This window comes from Mustela putorius, unplaced genomic scaffold (genome assembly GCF_011764305.1).
Source record: "Mustela putorius furo isolate JIRA1106 unplaced genomic scaffold, ASM1176430v1.1 tig00000508_pilon_pilon_pilon, whole genome shotgun sequence".
NCBI classification, from domain to species: domain Eukaryota; kingdom Metazoa; phylum Chordata; class Mammalia; order Carnivora; family Mustelidae; genus Mustela; species Mustela putorius.
Genome location: NW_025421402.1, coordinates 23,654,164 through 23,680,048, shown reverse-complemented (window position 1 = coordinate 23,680,048; position 25,885 = coordinate 23,654,164). Strand labels below are relative to the sequence as shown.

Sequence of the window (25,885 nt, the reverse complement as noted above, 5' to 3'; positions counted from 1 at the left end):
CATTGTTACTGTATTTTCCAAAAGTACCCATCTGGGATGTCTTGGAAAAACAAAACGGGTCCTTTACCACCACTGAGTTGGAGGAACACTGAAGTAGGAGCTTACAGTATGCGGCTCACAATGTCCTATGAAGTTCTTAGATACTCTGATTCATACCACACTCCAAATTTTGAAAATTGGTATTTCATGCAAGATTCTACATAAAATTTTTAATGAAAGCAATGTTCATTTCTCCAAAGATGATTTTTTTAAGGAGAAAGAGCAGGTCTGGGATCAGAAGCTGGTCTGTAAAGGGGCACAGTGCCTGCAGCTACACTTCCTAAAAGAAGCGAAAAGCAAAGTAGATGATAATACCCAAACTTGAATTCCTAGACCCAAAACTTGCCGCTAAAATTAAGGCGTTCTTGCGCAACTATCCTGAGGCCTTCCTGCAACAGAGTGGCAGGCTGATAGCCCCTGCGTGTCACGACTCTGCACCCAAGTCCTTCCGGGGACCCCGCGGGTCTGAAGGAGCGTGGCCCGTCCTCCCGCACTCGGGCGCCGCCTAGGGACGAGAAGAGTCCGGATTGGCTCGGGCCCGACTCCGCCCCTCGGCCTACCTCACCCCACCCTCGGCCCCCCCCTCTCCGGGAGCGCACCGCGTGCGGCGATTGGAGGGCCCGGCGCGGAGTCGATGACGCAAGGAGGCGGGTCCGCCGGGCTCTGATTGGGCCGCGGCGGCGTGGGCGTGGCCGCGGCGGACGGCCGGATTGCTCCGCTCGGGCGGCGGTGGCGGTTCCCGGCGGCGCGGCGCGGCGGTGGGAGGGAGACCATGCGGAAGGTGGTGCTGGTCACCGGGGCCAGCAGGTGAGGCGACTTCGGCGGCCGCGGCGGCGGGTCGGGGGTCGCGGGGAGCAGGAAGAGCAGGGCCGGACCACCGCCGGCGCCCGTCCCCGGGAGGGCGCGTCCCCGGCCTTGCCCCGCGGGGCCTCGCGCGAGCCCCGGTCCCTGTGTCCCCGGGTCCCCGCCGCGCCCGATGCGGGCGTCCGGCGGCCCGAGCCGCTCAGTGGCCCGAGCCGCTCAGTGACCCGTGCTGGAATTAAACGTGACGGCGGAAAGGCAAGCGGGAGCGTCGCGGGGGTCCCGCTGGGATCCGGGACCAGGGCGCTTCCCACGCGGACCCCGCCTCCGCCGGCTGGTCCGTGTGGACCTCAGTGCCCCGCGCTTAGCGTCGCGGCCACGCTGTGCTCCGGGCGCCGTATCTGTGCAGGACTTTGCGCCCCGGACAAGTTTCAACACCCAGGAGCGGTGGGGCGGGCTGGGGGTGGGGGGCGGAGTTGTCCACCCAGGACGCAGCTAGACACCCAGACTCGCTCTTAAAAAGTCACCCTCTACCTGGCGAGACGTGGCAGGAGCGCAGACAGCCGTTCCCCCGTTCCTAGTTATTCCAGGGCTGCCCCTGTGGACCCTTGGCCTCTTCTGTCCCCTGCTCTGACTTCTCATCTGCACTTCTCTTTCGTTCTTGCTTTTTTTTTTTTTTTTTAAAGATTTTGTTTATTTATTTGACAGACAGAGATCACAAGTAGGCAGAGAGAGAGAGAGAGAGAGGAGGAAGCAGGCTCCCCGCTGAGCAGATGGCCCGATGTGGGGCTCGATCGCAGGACCCCGAGACCATGACCTGAGCCGAAAGCAGAGGCTTTAACCCAGGCGCCCCTCATCCGCACTTCTTGAAGAGTGGGGAGGATGACACCAACCAGGCCTCTCTTCTGCCTGTTGCAGTGGGCGGTTTTGAGGGATGAAGGCAGAAGACATGTCAAACGTCATCTAAAATCGCCCCCTTTCAGTGACCTAGTCACATCTGTCTTAGCCCAGCCAGTGTGGCAGGGGTATGTGAGTGCCCTCACTGGTCGACAAGGTACTTCCTAAGCTGGACTCTTGTCAACGAGTCACATATGGTGATATTATGCACTTGGATATTTATTGGAAAGACCTTCTATTATCCAGTGAGAAAGCATAAATGTAAATACTTTTGGTGCTGTGCTGGCAAGGCCCAGGCTTTGGTTGCACTCAGCCCTGCCTATCGGAGTGGTGTCCTCACTTACTGTGCAGTTTCGCAAGTAGTTTATCTGTCTTTGACTTGTGCCCTCATCCTCCTGCTCTTTCCTGGGGCCCATCTCATGTTTCCTCTTCTTACCTGCTGCTTAGTCATGTGAAGTTTGTTCTCTTCCTGCGGGTTATTCGATCATAGTGGTTGAGAGGGACTTGGCTCATGCTGTGTTACTGAAAGATCCATCCGTTCCTGATTGGGAAGTTTGCAAGCTCTGGATGGTGGCAGTGATGCCAATGGGTAGTAGAGCCCTTGTCCTTGAGGGACAGAGACAGCAAAGCAAAACAGGCACACGGGAAACGGCTAGAGCTAGAACTAGCTCTTCTCAGCTCTCGCTGGTGATATACTGACTCCCTTTCACCAGTGTCCTAGCCAGTACAGAATGCAAACCGCCGGATGAAAAGTCAGCTCCCATGTGCAGTGTGCTTAATTGTGTGTTCGAGCTTTTGCAAAATAGGAGAAAGGCAAACTGGGCAGCATCCTGAGCGAGTAACTGACTATTCAGGTTTGGGGTGGGGGGGCGGGTGTCCCCTTCTTCTTTGCAATTTTTGAGTCTTTTTTCCTCTGCTGGGGCTCCTCATGGGAGCTTATCTGGGTAGAGGCAGTTTTCTGAACCAGAGATCAATGCCTCCTATGTGGCACCATCTGAACGAACGCATGTTCGGTCTCCAAATTGTCCTGGCAGTGGCGTTGGCCTCGCACTCTGCAAGCGGCTGCTGGAGGAGGACGATGAGCTGCACGTGTGTCTGGCGTGCAGGAACGTGGGCAAGGCGGAGGCTGTCCGCGGGGCGCTGCTGGCCTCTCACCCCGCCGCCGAGGTCAGCGTCGTGCAGGTGGATGTCTGCAGCCTCCAGTCAGTCCTCCGGGCCACCGGGGAGCTCAAGCAAAGGTACGCTTCTGGGTGACAGGTTTTCTCGCGTGATTGCATGAGACGGCCGTGAACAGAATGAGAAGGAAGAAAACCTAAAAAGGCACAGGTGCAGTGTAAGACATTATGCTGGCGAGATCCGTACAGAGTGACCTGTGGTGTCTCAGGAGCACATTTTCAGGCTCAGTCATAATCGTGATTATTTCATGAGGATGAATTTGAGTACACCTTGATGTATGGCTAGTTGTGTGGACATTCTGGTAACTCCTTTCTCAATACAGTTTCTGCATCTCTCCTCCATGTAACAACTTCGTTAAGTTGGACAGGTGCCTAAGAATGTTATAGGACTTGATGTTGGTTGAGTTGGTCTGAGAACCCACATCTGCACCCTGTTTCTTCAGAGATTTCCATACCCACCCCCCAGGCCCATAAAGATTTGTTCACATCTACATGATAATTGGCATGTAATAGGCGGTTGAGAAATACTTGGTATAGGAAGGAATAGAGTCCTTGGATGTACAACTCCGTGGAAAGTGTACACAGAATTGCATATAGGTGCAGAATGCATTTTTTTTTCCTGGGAAAAGAGGGCATGCTTTATTTTTATTTATAAATTCTAGGAGGAATTTATGATCCCAAAAGGTGGGGAGCCCCATACTAGTCCATATTCAGCCTTAAAGATATGCAGAATAATTGATTTTTAAACTTTTAAAAAAAATATTTTGTTTATTTATTTGAGAGACAGAGAGAGCATGAGGGGGAGAGGGTCAGAGGGAGAAGCATATCCCTGCAGAGCAGGCAACCCAATGTGGGACTCAGTCCTGGGATTCCAGGATCATGACCCGAGCCGAAGGCAGTCGCCCAACCAACTGAGCCACCCAGGTACCCCTTCAAACATTTTTGTCATTGAGGTCCTTAAGAAAGGAGAGCTGCTTTATTTCCTTGGACAGTAAAAGGAAGTACAGTAGAAACACAGAAGGCCTTTTTGGTAAAGGCATTTGCTGAAGACTACGGCTCTGTGTTTTATGTTTGGGGGTTGCTAGCCTGTTTGCATTTCCCTGTTGCGAATGCACAAGTTACAGAGTGAAGGTAAAGCTGGTTTTCTTCATCCTGCTCTTCTAGTTTCAGCCTTAACCTCTTGTGAAATGTCCTTTCTCCTAGAATTTTCTGCCACAACATCTTTCTGAAAAACTGAGGAGGTTTTCTGGTTCCATATGCCCTGCTCTTCCATAACCTTGAGTTTTCAAGCCTTTGAAGCTGCAAAAGAAATGTCCTTACTGAGTTAGAGACCCTGGAGTCAGTACAGCAGTTTTGGGCTCAATCAGGCTTCGGGCATTCCTTTCCCCAAACCTTCTCGACCAGTTCTTTGCTTTGTAAGGATTTAGCTATATTTCCTCATTTAGCAGGAAAGAACCTTTCATCCTCAGTGAAGATAGCTCATTCCAGGCCTACAGACAAATGAAAAAATGTTCCACGTCCCTCGGCATCAGGGAGATACAAATGAAAATCTCAGTGAGAGCCCACCCCACAATGTCAGAATGGCTAAAATCAACAGTCAGGAAAAGACGGGTGTTGACGAGGATGAGGAGGAAAAAAATCTCCACTGTTGATGGGAATGCAAGTTGGTGCAGCCCCTCTGGAAAACAGTACAGAGGTTCCTCAAAGAGTTGACAATACGACCCAGGATAGCACTACTGGGTATTTACCCCAAAGATACCACTGCAGTGATCCAAAGGGGCACGTGCACCCCAGTTATCATCATGCACTGAAATAAAGTTCTCAGACAAGGATCTAAGGGAATGTGCAGGACTGCCGCTGGGAGAGAGAGCAGCCGCTGGCTTCTGTGCTTGGCTTTTGTTCTGTTTTTTATTAGAACAGCAAGGACAGATGTGGCACCCTCTGAACGAATGCATGTTCTGTCTCCGAAGTGTGGGAAAGGGGTGGAAAGGAGCAGCGGTCATCCTGAAGATGCACCTTTCCCTGCACGTAGGCACGCAGGGAGGCAGGCATGGGGAAGGAGCAGCAGGATGTTTGCGCTAGCTCTCTCTGGAGGCAGCAAGGGATTGAGGTTAATGGTATTTCATAGCTCATGACCTGTGTCCTGCCCCAGGAGATCATGGGATCCTGGTCATACCGGGCTGTTGAGTTCAGTAGCCCAAGACCAGGAACGGCCCTGATGGCTTCAGTTGCTTCCACAGTCACCCCTGAAGGCTGAGAATACATTTTCTAAGAATAATTCCACACAAATGTTTATAGCAGTGATGTCTGCAATAAGCGAACTTGGAAAGAGCCCAGATGTCCACAGACAGATGAATCGATAAAGAGGACGTGTGCATGTATAGATCTACACACACGCGCGTGCGCGCGCACACACACACACACACACACACACACACACAGGAATACTATTCAGCCATCAAAAAGAATGAAATCTTGCCATCTGCAATGGTATGGATGAAGCCAGAGGGTATTATGTGAGCAAAATACATCAGAGAAAGACAAATACCTTATGATCTCACTCATATGCGGAATTTAAGAAACAAAATAGTGTCATGGGGAAGGGAGGAAAACACAAAACAAGATGAAATCGGAGAGGGAGGCAAACTGGAAGAGACTCAACAGAAGGAACAATCTGAGGGTTGCTGGATGGGTGGAGGGATGGGGTGACTGGGTGATGGACATTAAGGAGGGCACGGGATGGACCATGCGGTGTTATATAAGACTGAGGAATCACTGACTTCTGCTTCTGCAACTAAGAATACACTACATGTTAATTAATTAAATTAAAAAAAGAAATAAAGAAGAGCCCTTTCCAGTACAACGACTTTCAAGATTTTTGGTTGTAACATTCATAGTATTAACTCTTCTCAGTTGCCTTCAAAGTTCCAAGATATTTGTCATCACAAACTTAGTAACTTTGTATTTAGTATATTAGGTCACTTAGCAGGGACTTGAGGCAGCAGGGCTGTGACGTGGGAGGGCGCACGGAGGTGCGGGGCCCCTGCTGGAAGGAGCTTTGATTTAACTTCAAAACCCATTGCAGTTCCCCAGATTCTGTTTGAAGCCACTGTCAAGGAAAGAGTACTCAAATATTTACTGTGGCTGGAGAAACCCCATTGAGAAAGAAGTGGTGTGACCCTCATGTGTCATGTGTCCCCTCCGGAAAGCATCGTCTGTCCTTCGTGGGTTTTCTTTGTTTCATTTGCTCTAGAGAAGATGAACAATCTTGTCTTGGTGTTTTCCTTGCAGGTTTCAGAGATTAGACTATGTCTATCTGAATGCTGGGATCATGCCCAACCCACAGCTAAACATCAAAGCACTTTTCTCCAGCCTCTTTTCAAGGTAATGTCCATTTTCTAGATGAACCGAGTGGAAGAAATCAGTGGTTTTGCCCTTGGTAGGTGAGGTGAAGGGACTGAGGGCCGGTGGAGAAGACACAGACAGGAAGTATTGCGTCCGTGTTGTGTTGGAGGGGAGGGGTGCCGCAGGTCCTGGGTCTCAGGTCGCTCTAGGTCTCCAGGACATCCCAAGTGGCCAGATGCCTCGGAAGGTCCATGTCTGATCTGCCGGGACGTGACCAGTAACAGGAACATTTCAGAGCTGGGCAGAGTTGTCAGTGAGATTGTTGGAGCAGTCGGCTTGTCCAGCTCTGCAGCAGGGGCGCTGGCCCACAGGTGGGGACAGTGCGCAGAACTGAAGTTCTCCCCTGGGAGGTTCTCAAGTAACACAGTAACACAATAACAGTGTTCTCACACAGTATTGTGTTCTCACACAGTAACACAGTGACTGCCAAGAATGTCTGCCCACAACCTACAGTGAGAAATAAATCTTATCTTCACCTTAGTATACATAGATATTTGCTCTCTTCCTACGGTGCTACTTTTGTTTTACTTTTCTTCCATTACACCCCCCCCCACACACACACACACACAGATCTTGACCGACTCAGTGGATCTCACGACAAATCACAAGTTTATGTGTTGTGTTTGGTGCTTTAAGAATTCCCAGTAAAAAAAAAAAAAAAAAAACAACCTGTGTGACCTGGGCAGCTAACCATCCATTTGCACAGAGTCTGGTGTGGCTATTACTTCCCCAGAGCAGTTCACCTGCAACCTGATGCCAAGAAAAGGTGAAACGAGTTTTAGCAGCAGGTTTTTTTGAGTCAGGGCCCAGTGGGTGCTGTGAGTTACAACGTAAGCACTTCCCTGAATTGGGGGAAAGGAAGAGTTTTATATCCGCACATGAACACAGTCTGAGAAATGGGTGTTTTTGTAGGAGCAAGGAAATGCAGTTTCGGGGCAGGGCAGGGCAGCAGGGAGTGTTTTCCAGTATCTTCAGTTAAAGATGCTTTTAAAAGGCATACAATTGTCTTCTCCTGTTTCAGAAAAGTGATTCATATATTCTCCACAGCTGAAGGACTGCTGACCCAGGAGGACAGAGTCACTGCCGACGGGCTCCAAGAGGTGTTCGAAACCAACGTCTTTGGCCACTTTATTCTGGTAAAAAGACTTTGGGCTCAAGATGCTCTCGTTATTACTATAATCCTAAAAGCTTGCGTGGCCACATCCCAGGCCTGTTTGTTAAGCCCATCGATCATGGCTCGCATAAAATCCTGGAGTATTGAAATAGGGTTGTTACGGCACTCTATGAAAACATGGCTTCCGTGCTCGCTTCGGCAGCACATATACTAAAATTGGAACGATACAGAGAAGATTAGCATGGCCCCTGCGCAAGGATGACACGCAAATTCGTGAAGCGTTCCATATTTTGGTATTTGACCAGAGTGCACTTTCAACCGAGGCTAAAGAAGAAATGTACAAACTGTATCCTAATGCCCGGAGGGCTCACCTTAAAACAGGAGGCAATTTCCCATACCTGTGCAGAAGTGCAGAGGTGAATCTTTATGTACAGATCCATTTGCTGCAATTCCACGGAACCAAATACGCAGCCATTGACCCGTCAATGGTCAGCGCCGAGGAACTGGAGGTGCAGAAAGGCAGCCTTAGCCTCAGTCAGGAGGAGCAGTAGCTGCGGCGTCACCTGTTGATGACGAGCGGTCCAGAGAGTTCTTGTACAATCAGCGGTGTGAGTGCCTGCTGGGCAGCCACCCCGTTCCGTGGTCAGGTTCGCCGGTGATCACTGTGTTTGGAAGTAGGACTGTTTGTCATCTTTGTGACAGGCGGCAGCTCTTCTGAGCCAGTGTAACTGTTTTGTTTTTTTTAGCTTTTGAATTTGAGGAAGTACTTTTGAAGACTCCCATTTTAAGAATTGTGAAAATTTTGCTACCAAAAGTCTTCTCACCACCATGTTCTTAAGGGAATGTTAATTTCTGAGGTTTGGGGTTTTGTGAGGTTATTTTTTTCTTTTTCCTTTTACTTTCTTTCCTCCTCTCTTTCTTTTTATGTTATTTGCTGTAAATGCTGCACATCCAGATTGTGTATTGGAAGGACATTGGTTATTTTTATGCTTTCTTGGTCATAACCATTATCACAAGTGCCAAGGCTCTCAGTCACCCTACCGTTTGCTCTCCTGCAAAATCAACTACTTCTAATTTCCGGTTAAGCAGATCATTTTCAGTTTTATCTGTTGTCTTTCTAGCCATTACAGTCATTTGGAATAAAAATTCAATTTCAAAAAAAAAAAAAAAAGAAAACATGGCTTCCCTAAAGCATTCGATTGATATATCATCTTTCTTTTGACATCAACTTAGAGAGCAGAGACAAAGTGAGAAAGAAACACACAGGGGCCTTCAGAAACAATGTACAGAAGTGAGGAAGTGTGCCGGTCCTGTTCGGAACGTTCTTCGAAACTGGGCTTGGTGCTAGATAGGATAGGGGGTGGGCAGGCCTCTATTAAGCAAGAATCCACAATTCGTCTCTTACTGTTTTGATCTCTGATTCTTCAGCATCTGTACCGTGTGTTATAGTTCTAGGCACACGTGTAAATGTGAGTGAGAGATGTGACACTTGTTCTCGCCTGTTCTGCACTCTTGCTCGGGCATAATCCCCAAGGACAGCTCTACTATCTAGAGGAAGTAGTGCCCAACTGTGTCGCTGGTGGCCTGTCATTCCCTGGTGTTGGGGGAACTCCGAGGCTGGGTGTGTCTGGTGCCTGCCTCTTTACCCCCATTCTTCTTCACCTTCAGCCTCATTCCCCTCGGTGCTGGAACTCTTCGAGCTCTCGCCTGTATTTACGGTAAATGAAGATGTAGGCAAATGTTGGGAAATTATGGACCCACGAAAAGAAATGAGATAAATGTTTTGCACTTACGTGGAACAGCCTCTTGTATTTTATTATGAAGAAGGAATAGCAGGGTGCTGTATGTGTAGCATGATCTCATTTGCGGAAACAGAAGATCTGTCTTCACGTAGTGTGTGTAAATGTACATAATATTTCTAGAATGTTATAGATGAAATGAGGAGCACTGGTTGACTTGATGAAGTAGGTTCCAGGATATCAGGGATGAGGGGGAGCTTTGCGTGTCGTTCTACAACCATTAGTGCTATTTATTTAGTGTGACATGGTGTCACTTTTTCAATGACAAAAGTTCATTAAAATGTAGAGTTAAAATGGGATTGAATTCTTGTCTGGTCTTTATACCTTTACACAGATCCATTATCTAATATTGCCTCTATCTTTTTATAATACTCATTCTTTGCCTTCTTTTTGAATTATTCATTGTTAATACTAGAAGATCATTATTACTAGTCTATTAATTTTGTGACAACCTAGTGTTTAAAAATTAAGTTGTTCAGAAAAAAAAAATTAAGTTGTTTAGAAGATCAGGTGTTTGAGTCATCTGGGTTGGGGGAATAGCAGAGGAGAGCCATGGCCATGGGCACAACGATCGCAGGTGTCCTGATGACATGGCCTATCCTTGTGTATCCTTGTAGAAGGAGGCATATCAGCAGGGATTTTGGAATGGATTTATCAAGTAAAATCATCAGAAGGCTTAGAATGCTTCCCACTGTCTTCATATTAGGTTTAAGAATCTTACCACTTCCTATGGAACACAAGCTTAGATTCTAGGTTCAGGTTTAAATGCATTGGATAAACAGATCATCCCTCCCCAATTTGGTTACGTGTAACATGACCAAACTTTGAGGGCTGTTATAAAGAGTAGAGGTGGTTTTGTGATGTTCTAAGCACAGTGTAGTATTATAGTCCAGGAACCAGGTAACTGCTTTAATCTCATGTGTATCAGTTATATCTTGATTGCATTTGACTGACTTGTTCACTGCAAATGTGGAGCACATCTGGGAACTTTCCTAGATTTTTCTTTAATACAGTTTTTGTTTTAGCATAGCTTTAGATTGACAGAATTTTGGCAAAGCTAGTACAGAGAGCTCTGTGTTCCCCCCCACCCCCATTCTCTCTACCACACTATTTATGGCAGTCGGAGAACCAACACTGATACTTATTAATGGAAGTCCGAACTTTATTCAGCTTTCTTCCGTTCTGCCTGATGTCCCCTTGTCAGTTCTATGACCCCTCCTGGGATACCGCAGTACACACAGTGGTGATCTCCTCCGGCTGCCCTTGGCTGGGACGGTTTCTCAGACTTCCCTTGTTTCTCATGATCTTGATGGTTTAGAGGATTCTGGCTGAGCTCTTTGTCCTCAGTTGGGATTTGTCCAAAATGCTTCTCAGGGTGAGACTTGAGTGTTCTGTTTGTGGGAGGAAGACCACGAGGTGATGTACCGTTCTGGTCACCTCACATTCCCGGTGTGAGCTGTCACTGTGACGTTCTCTTTGATCACCTGGTGAGGTAGTGTTTGTCAGGTTTTTCATCGTAGTCTCTCTTTTTGTTTTTCTCTCCCTTAACTTATTGTATTCTTTGGAAGAGATAGACTATGTGTAGCTCTCCCTGAAGGGGTTGTGTTTGATGCCCTGAAGGGTTGATTAGCTGCATAAATTATTTAGAATTTTCCTGCAAGAGAGATTGTCTGTTCTCCATCTACGGCTTTACCCCACCATTTCTTGGTCAAGTATACCTCAATACAGCAGCAAAAATCATGTATTTTATTCCTCTGGGTTTGTGGATGTGTATTTTCTACTTTGAGATGGAAATACTACTTTATTTTCTTGCCCAGAATATTTCAGTTTGCCATTGGGCCTCTTTGTGATGGATCCTGCATATCTCTGTTGATAGCCTCATTGGTGTGCTTTTCTGTTTTGAGCGTATCCTTTCTGGCACTAGAAGATGGTTCAGAGTCATTGGATATATTCCTGCTCCAGTCATAGAATCAACTATCTCCCTAAGGAGATCTGGTTCTGCTTTTTTTTTTTTCTTTTTTCTTTAAGATATATTTATTTTAGGGAGAGAGAGAGCTTGAACGGGGGAGGAAAAGAGGGAGAGAATCCTCAAGCAGACTCCCTGCCAAGCGTGGAACCTGACGTGGGGCTCCATCCCAGGACCTGAGGTCACAACCTGAGCCTAAATCAAGGGTCAGACACTTAACTGACTGAGCCACGCAGGCGCTCCAAGATCTGGCTCCTCTTACTAGACAATGATGTTAGAAACCAAGATCTGGTGCTTGCTGCTGATGCTAGAGCAGTGGCTTCCGGCCTGACAGAGCAGGGGGATACACGTGCATGGTAACCCACGGGCACCTGAGTACCTGTACGTATTTTTATATGTGACCATTTGTATCTTCATGAAGCTAAATGTCTGTTCATACTGTCTCTAACTGGTCTCTGCGGGGGTGGCTGTAGCCTCCCCTGTCGTGTGTCTGGAGTCGCCCCTCCAGCAGTGACACTCCCGGTCACAGTGGTGTCCCAGCTGTCCTGCTGTGCTCCTCCAGTAGACCTCAATCCGTTTGGTGGTTCCTTTTTATCTCACTCAGATTCGGGAACTGGAACCCCTCCTCTGTCACAGCGACCATCCTTCCCGGCTCATCTGGACGTCATCTCGCAATGCAAGGAGGTCTAATTTCCACCTTGAGGACATCCAGCACCGCCGAGGCCAGGAGCCCTACAGCTCCTCCAAGTACGCCATTGACCTGTTGAGTGTGGCGCTGAACCGGAACTTCAACCCGCGGGTGAGGCCCGGCTCGGTGAGACGGGGGCAGCCGGGCGGTGGTTTCCCAAGTACGGCTGATTTCCTGTAACAGGGCTGGCGTTCTGTAAAGTGTTGTCCTTTAGAAGATGTGGTGTCGTTTCTTGAGCAGCAAGATTTCTTCTTACTGTGCGGACAAGAGAAGACGTATAATCACAGTTGGTGTGCATAAAAGTTTTTGGGCAGAGATAATTAGCTCCTGACCTTTAGGTACATGGGGGTTCCTTCACCATTCTGTATCTCTTCAAGAGCTATAACTTATGGACAACACCACCGACAATGCCAGTACTTACTGTTAAGCACATACTATGTCTGAGGGGCTGTACCCCTTACGTGTGTGTCATTCAGTGCCTTTCCTGTTACGGTGAGTGTAGGTCTGAGTATTCCTATTTTCATGTGGAGACACCACACTTTGGAGAGGTTGGGTGGCTTACCCAGAGGTCACACAACTAGGTAATAGTGAGTTGAGCCCGCGACTGTCTGACCGTGGCTTGGAATCTTCCCCCTAAACCATACTGTGTCCCACTGTATGTCACAGACTGTCAGTCGTTACAAAGCCCTCTGGATAGTGGCGATCTTTGGTGAGATGCAGAGCTCTCTCTGAGGACTCCGGGTGTCGGGGGTCTGTCTTTGGAGAAGGCAGCCCTTGCAGGTCATGCCAGCTTCCTGTGGCCTCTGGTCTGGAGCCTGCTGTTCTCTGGATGTCTCTCTTGCTCAGGTCTGAGACCTTCACTGAAAATCTCCAGTCTTTCTTACCGCATATTCCTTTGTTGCTTTAACTCTGCTGTTTGAGTGTGGGACTGGAGAAATTTAATTCCACTAATATTTACCAAAGAGCTACCATGTTTAGGGCACTGGGCCAGGCTTAGGACTGAGGAGAAAGGAGAAAAAAAAAAGATGACCAAGAAGCTGTCTGCCCTTGCGGGAACTTCTCTGGTGATACGTCAGATGCAGAGCCTCCTGTGATGGTCCTGACTGGGTTTATCCTGGAGTGGACGTCTTACCAGATAGAACTCTCTCTCCTGGAACCCTGTCTCTTAGGGGAGAGGATGGCCTAAGAACAGAAGCTGAGAGCATCTCCTAGAACTGGATTTGAATCCTTGGACAGATTATTTCATCTCCCAATGCCTCAGTTTCCTCATCTGAAAAATAGGGATAAAAATAGTGCCTGCTTCACAGATTTGTTGGGAGGGTTGAAGAGGGAGATGGTGTGAAGCACTCACAGTAGCTCTCAGCGGCAGAATGTGTTGTGTGTGTGTGTGTGTGTGTGCATGCGCACGTGTTCGCACGCACATATGTGTGCGTATGTGAGTGAATGAGTGGGGGGAATGTCTGGACGTGGCACATGTTGGGTTGTGGGTGTGTGCTGTGGGTGTGCATGTGGTATGTGCATGTGTGTGGGTGTCTTGTGTGGACAGAAGGTGTGTGGTCTATGCTGTGCCTGTGTGTGTTTATGTTGGCTGTCGTTGTTGTTATGTTTATTATTACTATTATTGTTTTTATTTGAGTTCAGTGTGTTGGTCCAGTGGTCAGCCTCCTTCTGAGGTTCTTGAGATGTTTCAAAAGTTGTCACAACTGCTTGTTCTCTGGAAGTTTCCTTTTGGGGACAAGGTCAGAGTGGATTAGCATCTCTTCTCATAAAATGCTTTGGGATTTCACTTAGGTTTTTAATTGTCAGAAGCTTTGGGACTTCATCTTTTACAAAAAAAAAGATTTAGCTAATACTGCTGCTTCCTAAAATCTGTATGATTGGTTTTCAGCCCACGGCTTTTTCTCCTCGGCTTTTAGGAAGAGAGAACCACGTTCTCTTGAAGTGAAGGCTTGTGTCCCTGGAAATGCTGCCGGTGCATGCGGGCCACCTGCTAGAGTTTAATCAGCGCCCCTCGTCCACGTCTCATAGCAGCACTCAGGTTGCCTGTAACCGCTGAGCCTTGTGACGTGTGGGGGGACCGGGTTCTCAGATGAGGCTGCCTCCTTGTTTATTTCTTGTGTCGCTCAACATCAGGATGTCACAGGTGTCAGAGACCCTGGATTTCAGGTCACAGATGTCTTCACTTAGGATTGCAGAGTCCCTGACTTCCTAGCTGGCCCCAGAATAAGCAAGTCCCCGGAGCTGTCACTGGGGGAAAATGTGCTACTCTCTTGGGGAGAAGTTTTGGTCTCTGATGAGTCCAGGCTCTTAACTCTTTTCAGGGGACCTTTGGTAAATCAAGGGGACCCCCTGGGATTGGGTAATCTGTCAGGTTCTACGGCACCTCTGCAGCGCTAGATAAAAGAAGAGAAATGCTCCAGCTTCCGCTCAGGGCGCTCTCTGCCCACTGAACTGCTGTGTTGCACTGGGGCACAGTGAAAAAGAAAATTGAAAGTAATAAAAAGCAGAGTTAAAATGGTCAATGGCTACATAAGGTGAAAGGTAGTAAAAACTGAAGTAAGTCAACTAGTAGAACCAATCCCTGTGCTCCCAGGTCGAGTAAAGCCCACCCAGGCCCCTCCTGGCAGCACAGGCTCTGTGTTTACTGGGCTCTCTTTCAAGGGCAGATCTTTCTAGATTGGCAGGTCCTGGGCTAAGGTCCTGATGCAGAACTGCAGGTGTGGGGGAGGGGCTTCGTGGAACCACACGCAGCCCTTCATTCACCTCTCCTGGCAGGAGTGTGCGGTTTCTGTACCTGCAGGGGACCAGACACAAGCTTTAGGTTTAGCTGTCTGTTCCCTACCAGACCAGAAACTTCTGGAAGGCAGAGACTGTATCGTGGATGTCTTTTTTTTTTTTTTTTTTTTAAAGATTTTATGTATTTATTTGACAGAGAGAAATCACAAGTAGATGGAGAGGCAGGCAGAGAGAGAGAGGAGGAAGCAGGCCCCCCGCTGAGCAGAGAGCCCCATGCGGGACTCGATCCCAGGACCCTGAGATCATGACCTGAGCCGAAGGCAGCGGCTTAACCCACTGAGCCACCCAGGCGCCCGTGGATGTCTTTTTTTATCTGAAGTGCTTATCATGACCGATGAGCTGCTCTTCAATTAAGCCAATCCCCGGCAAACTCCGGTAACCAGATGCGCCTTTCCTCCTCCAGCCTGAAGCTGGGTTGCTCTTTATTCTGTGAGTTTCTGGAGAGCAGAGACCGCGTCTTACTCATCGTTGCATCCTGTGCGCCCTCCTCCCGAGTCCTCCAGACATGAATCCTCTGAAACGGTTTGCCCAGATTCAGGGGCAGCTCAGAGCATCAGTCTCCGTGTCCCAGCTTCCCGGCTCGTTTGCAGATCTCCCTTACTCGCAAGGCCCTGGACGGGCTGCGTCCGTAGTCGCTGAATCTGAATCTTACTCCGCTCCTCCCTGTGCTGCCAGGGTCTGTATTCCAGCGTGGTGTGCCCAGGGACAATGGTGACCAATTTGACCTGTGGAATCCTCCCTCCCTTTTTGTGGACTCTGCTGCTGCCCATCATATGGCTGGTAAGTGACAACACTTTGTCTACTTCAGCTCTTTGATGGGGACCAAACAGATGGGCTTAAGGGTTGGGAAATGACTTAAGAATTAGTTGAACCATCTATACTATGGAGTGTGATGCCTTGTCAGCAAGGATGAGTACCCAACTTTTATATCAACATGGACGGGACTGGGGGAGACGATGCTGAGTGAAATAAGTCAAGCAGAGAGAGTCAATTATCATGGTTTCACTTACTTGTGGAGCATAAGGAATAACACAGAGGACACGGGGAGATGGAGAGGAGAAGGGAGTTGGGGGAAATTGGAGGGGAGACGAACCATGAGGGACTGTGGACTCTGAGAAACAAACTGAGGATTTCGAAAGGGCGGGGGGTGGGAGGTTGGGTGAGCCAGGCGGTGGGTATCATGGAGGGCACGGATTGCATGGAGCACTGGGTGTGGTGCATAAACAGTGAATTCTGGAACACTGGAAAGAAATTTTTAAAAAAAGAAATTTTTAAAAATTAATTAATTAATTTTTTTAAAAAAAGAATTAGTTGAACCAGAAGGTGGCAGAGTTTCATTTCATTTGAGGTTTTTGACGCTCCTCAGTGTGTAAGCTCTGCTTCAAACAACCTCAGTCCTCGCTGCCTCACTGTCCGAATGTCTGCTTCTCTGCAGGGGCCTGTGTCTCTGATCACGCCCTGAAGCTCCCGAGAGTTCTAGGGTGACGTCACTTTGAGAAACCCGGGTTAAGTGATATTAAACTGGATTTCTCCGAGCTCTCAATGTGGTCAGATGTGTTAAAAGTCCCCAGGAAGGGGATGGTTGTGCATTGTGTGGCCACGGAACTGTGTTCTTGCGTGTTTATGTTGCATTTCTTGGAGGACCAGTATCCCTTCAGCACATCTTAGGAAATGCTGCTTGTAGGAAATGTTTCTCTCTTGCCCTGGGGAGCCCTGGGGGGAAAAATGCCCCTCCGTTCTGACAGGGGTAAGTAAAAGAGGAGAAGGAATTATGCCTTCACGTTAAAAAGTGGTTGGCTCAGAGTGGTGGAGATTAAGTGATACTTCTTTTTTAGACTTTTTTCTCTACTTTCAGTACTTAAAAAATGTCCTGTGATAAGAAATGCAGGTTATCTTTTTTAATATATAAATGAATAATGCTTCTGTTCTACCCTGCCACAGAATGACGCTTCTTTTCTTTTTCCTTAGATTCGCTTTTTTGCAAATGCTTTCACTTTGACGCCAGAGAATGGAACGGAAGCCCTGGTACGTTGGCTAGAGCTGCCGTCACTTGTACGGTTGCTTAGCGGATGTGAACTGAAGTTCACTGGGAGTGGAAGCTGACTCAACAGAGGAGACCAGCTCTGTAATAATCAAGGTCCTGTTCTGGACTACAGGGGACCAGGAGCCCAAGGACAGAGTATGAGGAGTGAAATTTAAAAGTAGTATGTATCATAGTGCTGGATACCATGTGGTATGGACAGCATTTCTGCCAAAGCTAGATGCACATCAGCTAAGCACAGAGCCCCTACTGCAGGCAAAGCAAGATGGTAGCCAGGCCAGCGGTTCCTATGGAGAAGGTGCATCTTGTAGGCCAAGAAGACAGGTGACACAGTCCAACTCCATTTCCTTATATGAAGATTTCTCTTTCCTCTGTTTATATATTAGAGAATCAAGCTGTTACTTTATTAGAAAGGCAGTGCATGTTCTTAAGTCCCACGTGGCAAACAGATTACATGGGTTTCCTCATCAGTGGCAGACATTACTAATTATGCAAACGATGTCTCTGATGATTCGTCAACCCAGGGCCCCAAAGTCACCTTCTGCTCATGGATCAGAATTGTCACATCAGAGGACACTTATTTGTCCTGTGTCACTCTAGTGCTTATAGGGAGTAGGCTCTTAAATCTTGGCTGAATTGAAATTAACCAAGGAAAACATTGAGGGAATGGGTTGGCACTCTTATTTTGGTAAACGTTACAGAAATAAATGTGTTTGTCATAGGAACACAAATGGATTGTCAAAGCAAGTACTTTTAAACGTTTTAATTAGTCCTTCATGTATTTGCCAAAGCATTAGAAATAGCACGTGTCCTTCAGAGATTATGGACTCGAACATCTCAGATACTGAAAACCAGGTGTGGCGGTCAAGTATGTATTGAGTACTGGTGGTGTGACGAGGAGTTATTAGAAGACAAGATCTCCAGTTACTAAGGAGCGTAGGGTCATGTTTCGGGGGGAAAATAAAAAGGAATGTAGAAGGTAGGCAAGAAAATAAGTCATTTTGTCATCAGGTGGTGAGTCGTCGGAGTGATCCGAAAGGAGGGCCACTGGAAGCCGAGCTGGTGGGAGCAGGCTTTGCTCACTAAGTAGGCCTTGATCTGGGCTCTCAAGGATGAACCGGATCTGGATGGGACAGCGTGACCCATGTCACAGTTTAAAAAATTTGTGACCCTGCTGTAAGCTCCTAAAATGTGGATGAATGCCTCCGACTGCCACTTAGTAATGGTTGTAGACCCTGGAAGATATGGCCCCATGAGGGTTTGGGCCTAGCGCACATGTGGTAGGAAGCCTCTGCGGCCCTGGTCCTCAGGCTCTTTCTGTGGACTCAGCTGGAGTGGCTGAAGGCACTGTGGTTCAGCATGTGGACTCTGGAGCTGGACTGGTTCTCTTCAAATCCCACTTCTCCAGCTTCCGGCTATGAAGTACTTGTTTAAGCCTGTTATTATCTGTAAAACAGGAATTATGGGAAAACATTAGAGGAGGCTTACCATAAAGGATTTTGTGTATTTCAGAATTTAAAATTTTAAAGAAAACAATGTAAATGAAAGCAGTATAGTGCTGGCATGTGACTCGACAGATGAGTGGAACAGAAGAGAAAGTTCAGGACAGGCCCGCAGCACACAGGGGTCTGGTGTAAGATAGTGGTGGCCTTCCGGATTAGTGGGGAGAGGGCTACTCAGCAAATGCTGCTGAAAAAGAGAAGAGGATCTTTCTTTAGATCACACACCCAAATAAAACTCTAGATAAATTAAAAGATTTACACATAAAAGTTAAAATATACAATGACTAGAAGGAAACATGGGGACATGTTTAAATAGTTTAAGAACGTGGGTGCTTAGCTACTCCCAGAACTGCAAGAAAAAATACTGAATATATTTTTTAAAGATTTTATTTATTTACTTATTTTTAAAGATTTTATTTATTTATTTGACACGGAGAGAGAGATCACAAGTAGGCAGAGAGGCAGGCAGAGAGAGAGGAGGAAGCAGGCTCCCCACTGAGCAGAGAGCCCGATGTGGGTCTTGATCCCAGGACCCTGGGATCATGACCTGAGCCCAAGGCAGAGGCTTTAACCCACTGAGCCACCCAGGCACCCCTTTAAGATTTTACTTATTAGAGAGAGAGAGAGCACGCATAAGCAGGGTAAGGGCGTAGGCAGAGAGGGAGGGAGAAGCAGTCTCCCCACTGAGCAGGGAGCCCGACCTAGGACTGTATCCCAGGACCCTGAGATCATGACTTGAGCCAAAAGCAGACTCTTAACTGACTGAGTCACCTATGTGGCCCTGAACATTTTGATTACATGAAGATAATAAAATTTTGCATGACCAGAATCCTCACTATATAAATACACTCCAAAGACTAACCATGATGTGGAAGAAGAGTAGCTGCCACTCGTATCCTAGGAAAGGGTTCGTTTTCATACGAGTTAAGGAGCTTCAGCTAATCGAGAAAAACAGTCTTTTGGAACAGTGGGCAAAGGGTATGAACAGAGAGTCTTTAAAAAAAGGCACTCAACCTCACTCATGCTAAGAGACATGGAAATCAAAACTGTAACGAAAGACTGTTTTTCAGCTGTTTAGCAGAGATGAGGAGGTTCGGCACACAGGGTTGTGGCAGGACCGTTGGGAGCGAGCATTCTCCTGCACTGCCTCGGGGAGGGTGGACTGATGTAGCCTGTGTCTGGGACCATTTAGCGATGTCATTCAAGGTGACACGTGCCCAGCCCCTTGACCCAGCAATTCCATCTTTGGTGTTTGTCTTACAGATGTAGTCAGATTCACATGAGGTGACAGATGGATGCATCATTTACTGCAGTGTGGTTTGTGAAAGCAAAGACTAGAAACAACTTGTATGTCCGTCATTGGAAATTGATTGCATAAATGGTGGTCCATCCACAAGATGCAATATACTGGGCTTCTTTAGCAATGAGTGAAACAGCCCTCTATTTGCTGACTCGAACCTATCTTGAAGGTCCTCTTGTTCAAGAGAAAAATGCAAAGTATGCAATAATGTGTATATTTTGCTGCCATTTGAGTAGGAGAAGAGGACATATATGTTTTTAAAGACACAGATTTTCTTCAGAAGAATATGTTAAGATACCAGCAAGAGTGCTTGCTTCCGGAGAGGACCGGTGGGTGGCTGGAACATCGGGGCGACAGGGAGACTCGCCTTTTTCCACGTACGTCCTCTGAACAGGGCGTGTTCAGGCTTACCTAATCAAATGAAAGATTATGTCAGTGACCTGTACTTACTGTGGCGTGGACCAAGCAGCAGCTCTGAAAAAGCTAGTCAGTGCTGTGCACTCTGATTTGGGGATTAAGGGGAGAGAGCTTAAACATGAGGGTTTTTCTGCTTTAAATAAGCGTTCAAAGGGTACTACGAAGCAGGTTACCCTGGTGGTTCACGAAGACGTCAGCGATAGCTGGTGCTGGTCAGGAGAATGTGTAGAGCTCGGTAAGGTGCTGGTTGGCGATCCCCACCAGCCTCACTCACCTGGGGCTGAAGAAGAAAAAATCATTGACATCCTCTTCCTTTCCAGGTATGGCTTTTCCACCAAAAGCCGGAGTCTCTCAACCCTCTGACCAAGTATCTGAGCGCCACCACTGGCTTTGGAAGCAATTACGTAACGACCCAGAAGGTAAGCGTGTTTGCACGATCGCGTGGAGGCGGTTCACTGCTCTGCCGCTGAACTGGTCCCCGGGTCCCGGCTGCCCTCTCTGGTCTCCCTCTCTGGTCGCTGCCATCACACCAGCCTGTTTTCATCCTGGTCTGCTCTGTCCTACCTCCGCGCCACGCGTGTCTTCTGTCCACCCGAACGGCTCTGACCCTTCTGCTTTCTACCCGCTGATTGCTTCCTGGGCCTCAGACGTCCGCTTGTATCCCGGCCTTCTGTGACCCGTCAGGCCGTCCGGAGCCTCCATCGTAGGCTTTCTTGACATCTCGTAACTCTTCTGTGTAGGATTCACTCAGTGTTGGACTCCTGTGTCCGAGTATAAGCTCTATGAGGGGGAGGATTTTACCCCTTCCCTTGTGCGTTGCCTCGCACACGGTGGGTGCACAAGAAGCGGGTTGCCAAGTGGATGACGTAGGAAGTGTCTTTCTGGGTGAAGTTCACATCCCTTTGAGTGTTCATTTCTGCTTGTGACGATTATTAGCTCCAATCGATTGGTATTTTCAAGAGACAAGGGATGAAGTATGGAAAAATGAATCCTTGGTGCTGTGGTTTTTAGACTCAGTATAGCCTTCTTAAAAGAAGCTAAATGTGGAGTTACATATAAGAAAATGAGAAAGTTTATTTGGAACTTATAAAGCTATATTTCTTGTATTTTTGTCATGAGTTAAGATTTATTTCAGCCTCCTGTTTTCCATTGCCTAGTTTATGTGGGAGACATTGCCATAAAATAAAATTAGATTGAGACAAATAAATTCTCTCAATGTCAGGTAATCAGCAGTGGTCTTGTCTGTGTCAGTAGCTTGAGGTCTAAGGGGAACAATTATCTTGCTTCCCATGGTGTCTCTTTACTAAAAAGGAACCTATGAACCTCCAGTGTTCTCCAGAATATGTTCTGTGAGATTCTGGTTCCTTGAGAAGATTGGCAAAGAGCTGTTTATTGGCCAAGTAAATTTGAGAAATGCTTCATATTTGACTCCCCATTTTCAGAGACTTCACAAAACACATTTGTTCACAGAAAGCTCTGAGAAGGTGCCGTAGTTCACGGTGTGAGCGTGCGTGCGTGTGTGCAGTCTCATCCTACCATTTTCAATTTTTTCTTCACTACATGATTTTTTTCCCTTCACATTTTTTGTAATACTGAATAACAACGCAGAGAACACACCTTGGGAACTCTGCTATAAATTAATAAGCTTCCTTTTAAAAGGGCCCTCAGAGTTTGTTGAACATACTGTCAATTAATCTCAAGAGACTGACTTGTTTATCATAGGGAGAAAATGCTTCATTCTATAAACTAAAATATTGCATTAGCATTTTATGGAAATGGGTTGAAGAAAGCGTTTTAAAAACTTTGATTCAGGGGCACCTGGGTGGCTCAGTGGGTTAAGCCTCTGCCTTCGGCTCAGGTCATGATCTCAGGGTCCTGGGATCGAGTCCCGCATCGGGCTCTCTGCTCAGCGGGGAGCCTGCTTCCTCCTCTCTCTCTGCCTGCCTCTCTGCCTACTTGTGATCTCTCTCTGTGTCAAATAAATAAATAAAATAAAAAAAAAACAAAAAACAAAAAAAACTTTGATTCATTTGGGCAAGTCACCTTTCTCTTCTGTTCTAAGGTGGGGTTGAACGAGATTTCTAATATCTCCTCTAGTCCCAGTATGGGAATATTCTGATGAGATTTATAATAAACCTAAGTGTCAGTTAAAAATGCTAAAAAAAATCTTAATTTTCAGCCTTTCAGCCTTGTGAAGAAGAGCTTTTTTTCTTTTTTTTTTTTTTTACGTTTAGGCTCTGTTGACCAGAAAAGAGATACTGCTTTTTTTATAGGGCTTGAGAGTTTGCATTTACATACAGTGTGTGAGTTAAAATTAGATTTTCTACATGAAACAGAAGGGTGTGAACTAGCAGCAGACTAAACTGGATGGGAGCTCAGGTTTCCTGAGGGTAAAAACAGTTTGAAGAGAGGTCGCCTCAGGCTGGTGGGACAGCTCCCCAAGTTGCCAGGCACCAGGGTCCTTCAGTCACCCCTCTTCCTCCCTGGCGTGTGAGCCTCATTCTGGTGCCTCAGGAGAGCAGGATGGAAGGAGAGGAAAGAAGAGGGTGCCCAGGCCTTCCAAGCGGACTCGCGGCAGGACCACCCACTTCCACGCAGATCTCACTGGCCAGAGCAGAGTGACTTCCCGTGGAGCCTGGCAACGTGGGCTTTAATCTGGAGGCGGGTGAACCTGGCTAACGCTTGGCTCTTTATGAAAGAAGGTGGCCATTAAGTGGACGGCAGTTCAATTTCAAAAAATCTTTTTTCCCTTTGGTCCTTACATCTCAGTGGGCTGGGGTCCCCTGTGCCTGGACACGCAGGTGTCGGGGGGAGAGCGAAGCCCGCAGTCTTCCAGGCTTGCCGTGTAAGGGCAGCCTGCAGAGCTTTGCCAAGGCGGGAATTTGGACTGAACACGTCCTCAGGATCTGAGGCAGGGACCCAGCCTGACCTACCAGGCCTGTTCGTTTTCTTTTCTTACTTTTTTTTTTTCGTTCTCTCATGTACGTTGAGTGCCTTTGTTTTACACAAATGCCATTTGTTTTATTTTTTGCTTTCTGTTCATCCCTATCTTTGCTTCTTTTCCAGATGGACCTAGATGAAGACACTGCTGAAAAATTTTACCAAAACTTACTGGAACTGGAAAAGCAAGTTAGGGTCACCATTCAAAAAAACAAATAATCAGAGCTGACGATGGCACCCCCTGAAACACCGCATACCTACCGTGAGCTCTGGGTTTCCGTTGAGTTGGGTGATGTGTCTGTGTGGCAATCGCTGAGCTGTTTCAGGATTATCTCTAAGGCTGTTTATGTGTGCACGTGTGTGTATACATGAGGAAAAGATTGATAAGTAAAATATGAGTTAGATGTTCTCCAAAATGGTGTCACATCAAACTTGTGCTCGAGTCACCCAACCAAGCAACCGACTAGAGCCCAAGCTCCGCTTGGTGGGATGAGGTGTGGTCTCGAGTGGTTGTGACAGAGGCACTCACCGGTCCGCCTTTTGGCCTTCCCGAGCAGGAGGAAGTACTGTCCACTCACTGAGAGGTCATCTGAGCTTTGTTTCTTTTCTTATGGACAGTTTTCTTACATCTTATACCTAATTTCTTCTTCCATGTGCTGCTTCTAGAAATCCTGAGATTGTGGGGCATCTGGGTGGTTCAGTCAGTTAGGCATCCGACTCTTGATTTCAGCTCAGGCCATGATCTCAGGGTGAGAGATTGAGCCCTGAGTTGGCCTCCATGCTCAGAGTGGGGTCTGCTTGGGATTCTCTCTCACCCTCTCTCCCTCCCGCACTCACATACACATGCTCGGTCTCTCTCACTTAGATAAATAAAATCTTTTAAAATCTGAGATTGTTAGAATCCTAACAGTCCTAATACGGATACCCATGTAGTTAATTGCAGGAACAAAAGTGTGTGTGTTTGGGCACTTGAATTATTTCTTCTCTTGGAAGTGTCTTTCATGGGTGTCGAGGTGGTCTGTGTTAATATTGGGCCTGACCTTTAACACCGTTGACAGATTTGTTCATTGCTAACCAACCTGTTTTTCATGATTATATTTTAATGTATGCAAACATGCAGCAAAAAATTATTTAATCAGATTTTTCAAAAAACTTTTTCTAATTGAATAATTGCAGGTGGGATATTTGCTGGTATCAACAATGGTTGCAAGTGGTTTGCATATGAAGACAAAAATGCTAAAATGTCCAGACGTTTTTACCCTACCTATAACCACTATCCCTGGAAGATAGTAAAGTGAGCAAAATTTTGAATGACTAATAAAAATGAAAATTTATGCAAAAATATAGTTTCTACACATTCTGAATATGAATTTTTGGTTACTGTTTCTCTTATTTTGTTCGTAAAGATATTTTTAATAAAGTTAAGCATCCTGTATGTGAACACGAGGGCTAACGCTTCTGCACACTCCCCACTGTCTCTAAGAAGGAAGAGTAGGGCTGGAGAGCCGAGAGCAGTGCTCTTGGGATCGCTGGGCTGTGCTCTTGCGATCGCTCACACTGCGATTGTGCGAGAAGTGCATACTTGTGAATCTCAGGTTCCTCCTCTGTGAAGTGAAGTGGTTCTCTTTGTGCTTCCTCCGCTCGGGGGTGTGGAGGAACATTAAAGGCAATAATATGTATAGTGCATAACGAGCATCTTTGAGGATGATGACGATACAGTTCTTCTCGGAGATGGAGAAGCCAAAATGTTGTGGTTCCGATGATGGGGTATAAGGCGCTTGGCGACACTGACCTAATCTGACTGAAAGTGGGTTCGGTTTTCTGAGTATAGGATCTGCACTGAGGAGGCAGCATCTGGACAAGCAAGAAGGCACCAGGGACAAGTGAGGGCACTGGGATGGGGAGGACACTGGATAAATCTGGGTCTCGTTATTAACTAACTTGATAACTTACGGCAAATTACTTCAATTTGTACCTTGATTTAGTTACAAAAATACTGTGACCAGTGCTCATCTTGAAGATCTGTAAGACTGTGTTCTAGTAGATATGTAGTCAGTACAAACTTAATTACTTCTGTTCTGTAGTAAGTGCACAAAAGGAGACTTGAAGAGGGAACTAAATCCTGGTATCGTGCCATTTGTGATGTGTCAGGTTGGTGCTCTGTGTATTTTCTGACCCATTTTATCAAATTTCCTTGAAATGGAGAACAAATCACAGTCGCCCATCCCTTTGCCCCTCCCAAAGTACGTACACCAAGTGGCATATGTCAACAGTTGGTTCTTGTCATTAAATCATCCCAAGTTCCAGTTTTTATACCTGAATTTGGCTACTAGGTTGAAGATTCGCCTACTAGGAGTTGGGCTCCAGGAGATGCCCGAGTTTTGTCTTATAAATGGCTAATCTGATTTCTTTGGGCTGCTGCACATATTCTTTTTTTTTTAAGATTTTATGTATTTATTGGACAGAGAGAGAGATCACAAGTAGGCAGAGAGGCAGGCAAAGAGAGAGGGGAAAGCGGCTCCCTACTGAGCAGAGAGCCCAATGTGGGACTTGATCCCAGGACTCCAGGATCGTGACCTGAGCCGAAGGCAGACCCTTAACCCACTGAGCCACCCAGGTGCCGCATGCTGCACGTATTCTTATTTCCATGATGGATTTAGTGTAAGTCATTCATTCTACAGATATGTTTCAGGCACTGGCTCTAAGCCCAGCACTCTTGGGTTTTGAGGATAGAGAGTGGACATGTTAAGATAGAATGGGACGTTTCAAAGTGCATTTATTAGGTGTTCCAGAAAGAAGGAATTGAGAAATGTGAAAAAGGCATGATTTGAAGAGATAAAACCGAGCATTTGTCGGTGTCGATGGCAGCCGTGATCATCAGGTTGAGGAAACATGACAAGTCTCAAACACAAGCTCAGATATGGGGAAACTGCAGAGAGCCCGAGAAGCTGACTTGCCAGTCAGAGGAAAGAGATCACTAATGGGAGTTCTTGAGACTAACTGCA

General features: G+C 46.9%; 1 protein-coding gene and 1 non-coding gene across 5 annotated transcripts; both read left to right on the top strand.

The window, feature by feature from the left end:
• Nucleotides 1–715: 715 nt before the first annotated feature.
• On the top strand, nucleotides 716–24,222 carry HSD17B7 (hydroxysteroid 17-beta dehydrogenase 7). 4 transcript variants are annotated; one of them, XM_004751419.3, is made up of 10 exons: nucleotides 716–846; nucleotides 2,772–2,975; nucleotides 6,204–6,296; nucleotides 7,339–7,453; nucleotides 11,801–12,010; nucleotides 15,356–15,460; nucleotides 16,649–16,705; nucleotides 20,261–20,359; nucleotides 23,007–23,142; nucleotides 24,057–24,222. In XM_004751419.3, exons 1-9 carry the CDS (start codon nucleotides 812–814, stop codon nucleotides 23,097–23,099), a joined length of 1,011 nt encoding a protein of 336 aa, XP_004751476.1. In that variant the 5' UTR covers nucleotides 716–811; the 3' UTR covers nucleotides 23,100–23,142; nucleotides 24,057–24,222. The 4 variants fall into 4 exon arrangements, 3 of the variants coding, with proteins under 3 accessions (XP_004751476.1, XP_004751477.1, XP_044937131.1); XM_004751420.3 differs by having other exon boundaries at nucleotides 11,801–11,995; nucleotides 23,007–24,222; XM_045081196.1 differs by having other exon boundaries at nucleotides 23,007–24,222.
• LOC123392357 lies at nucleotides 7,618–7,724 on the top strand. Its single transcript, XR_006607089.1, has one exon. It is a non-coding gene; the product is annotated as a U6 spliceosomal RNA (small nuclear RNA).
• Nucleotides 24,223–25,885: the final 1,663 nt, after the last annotated feature.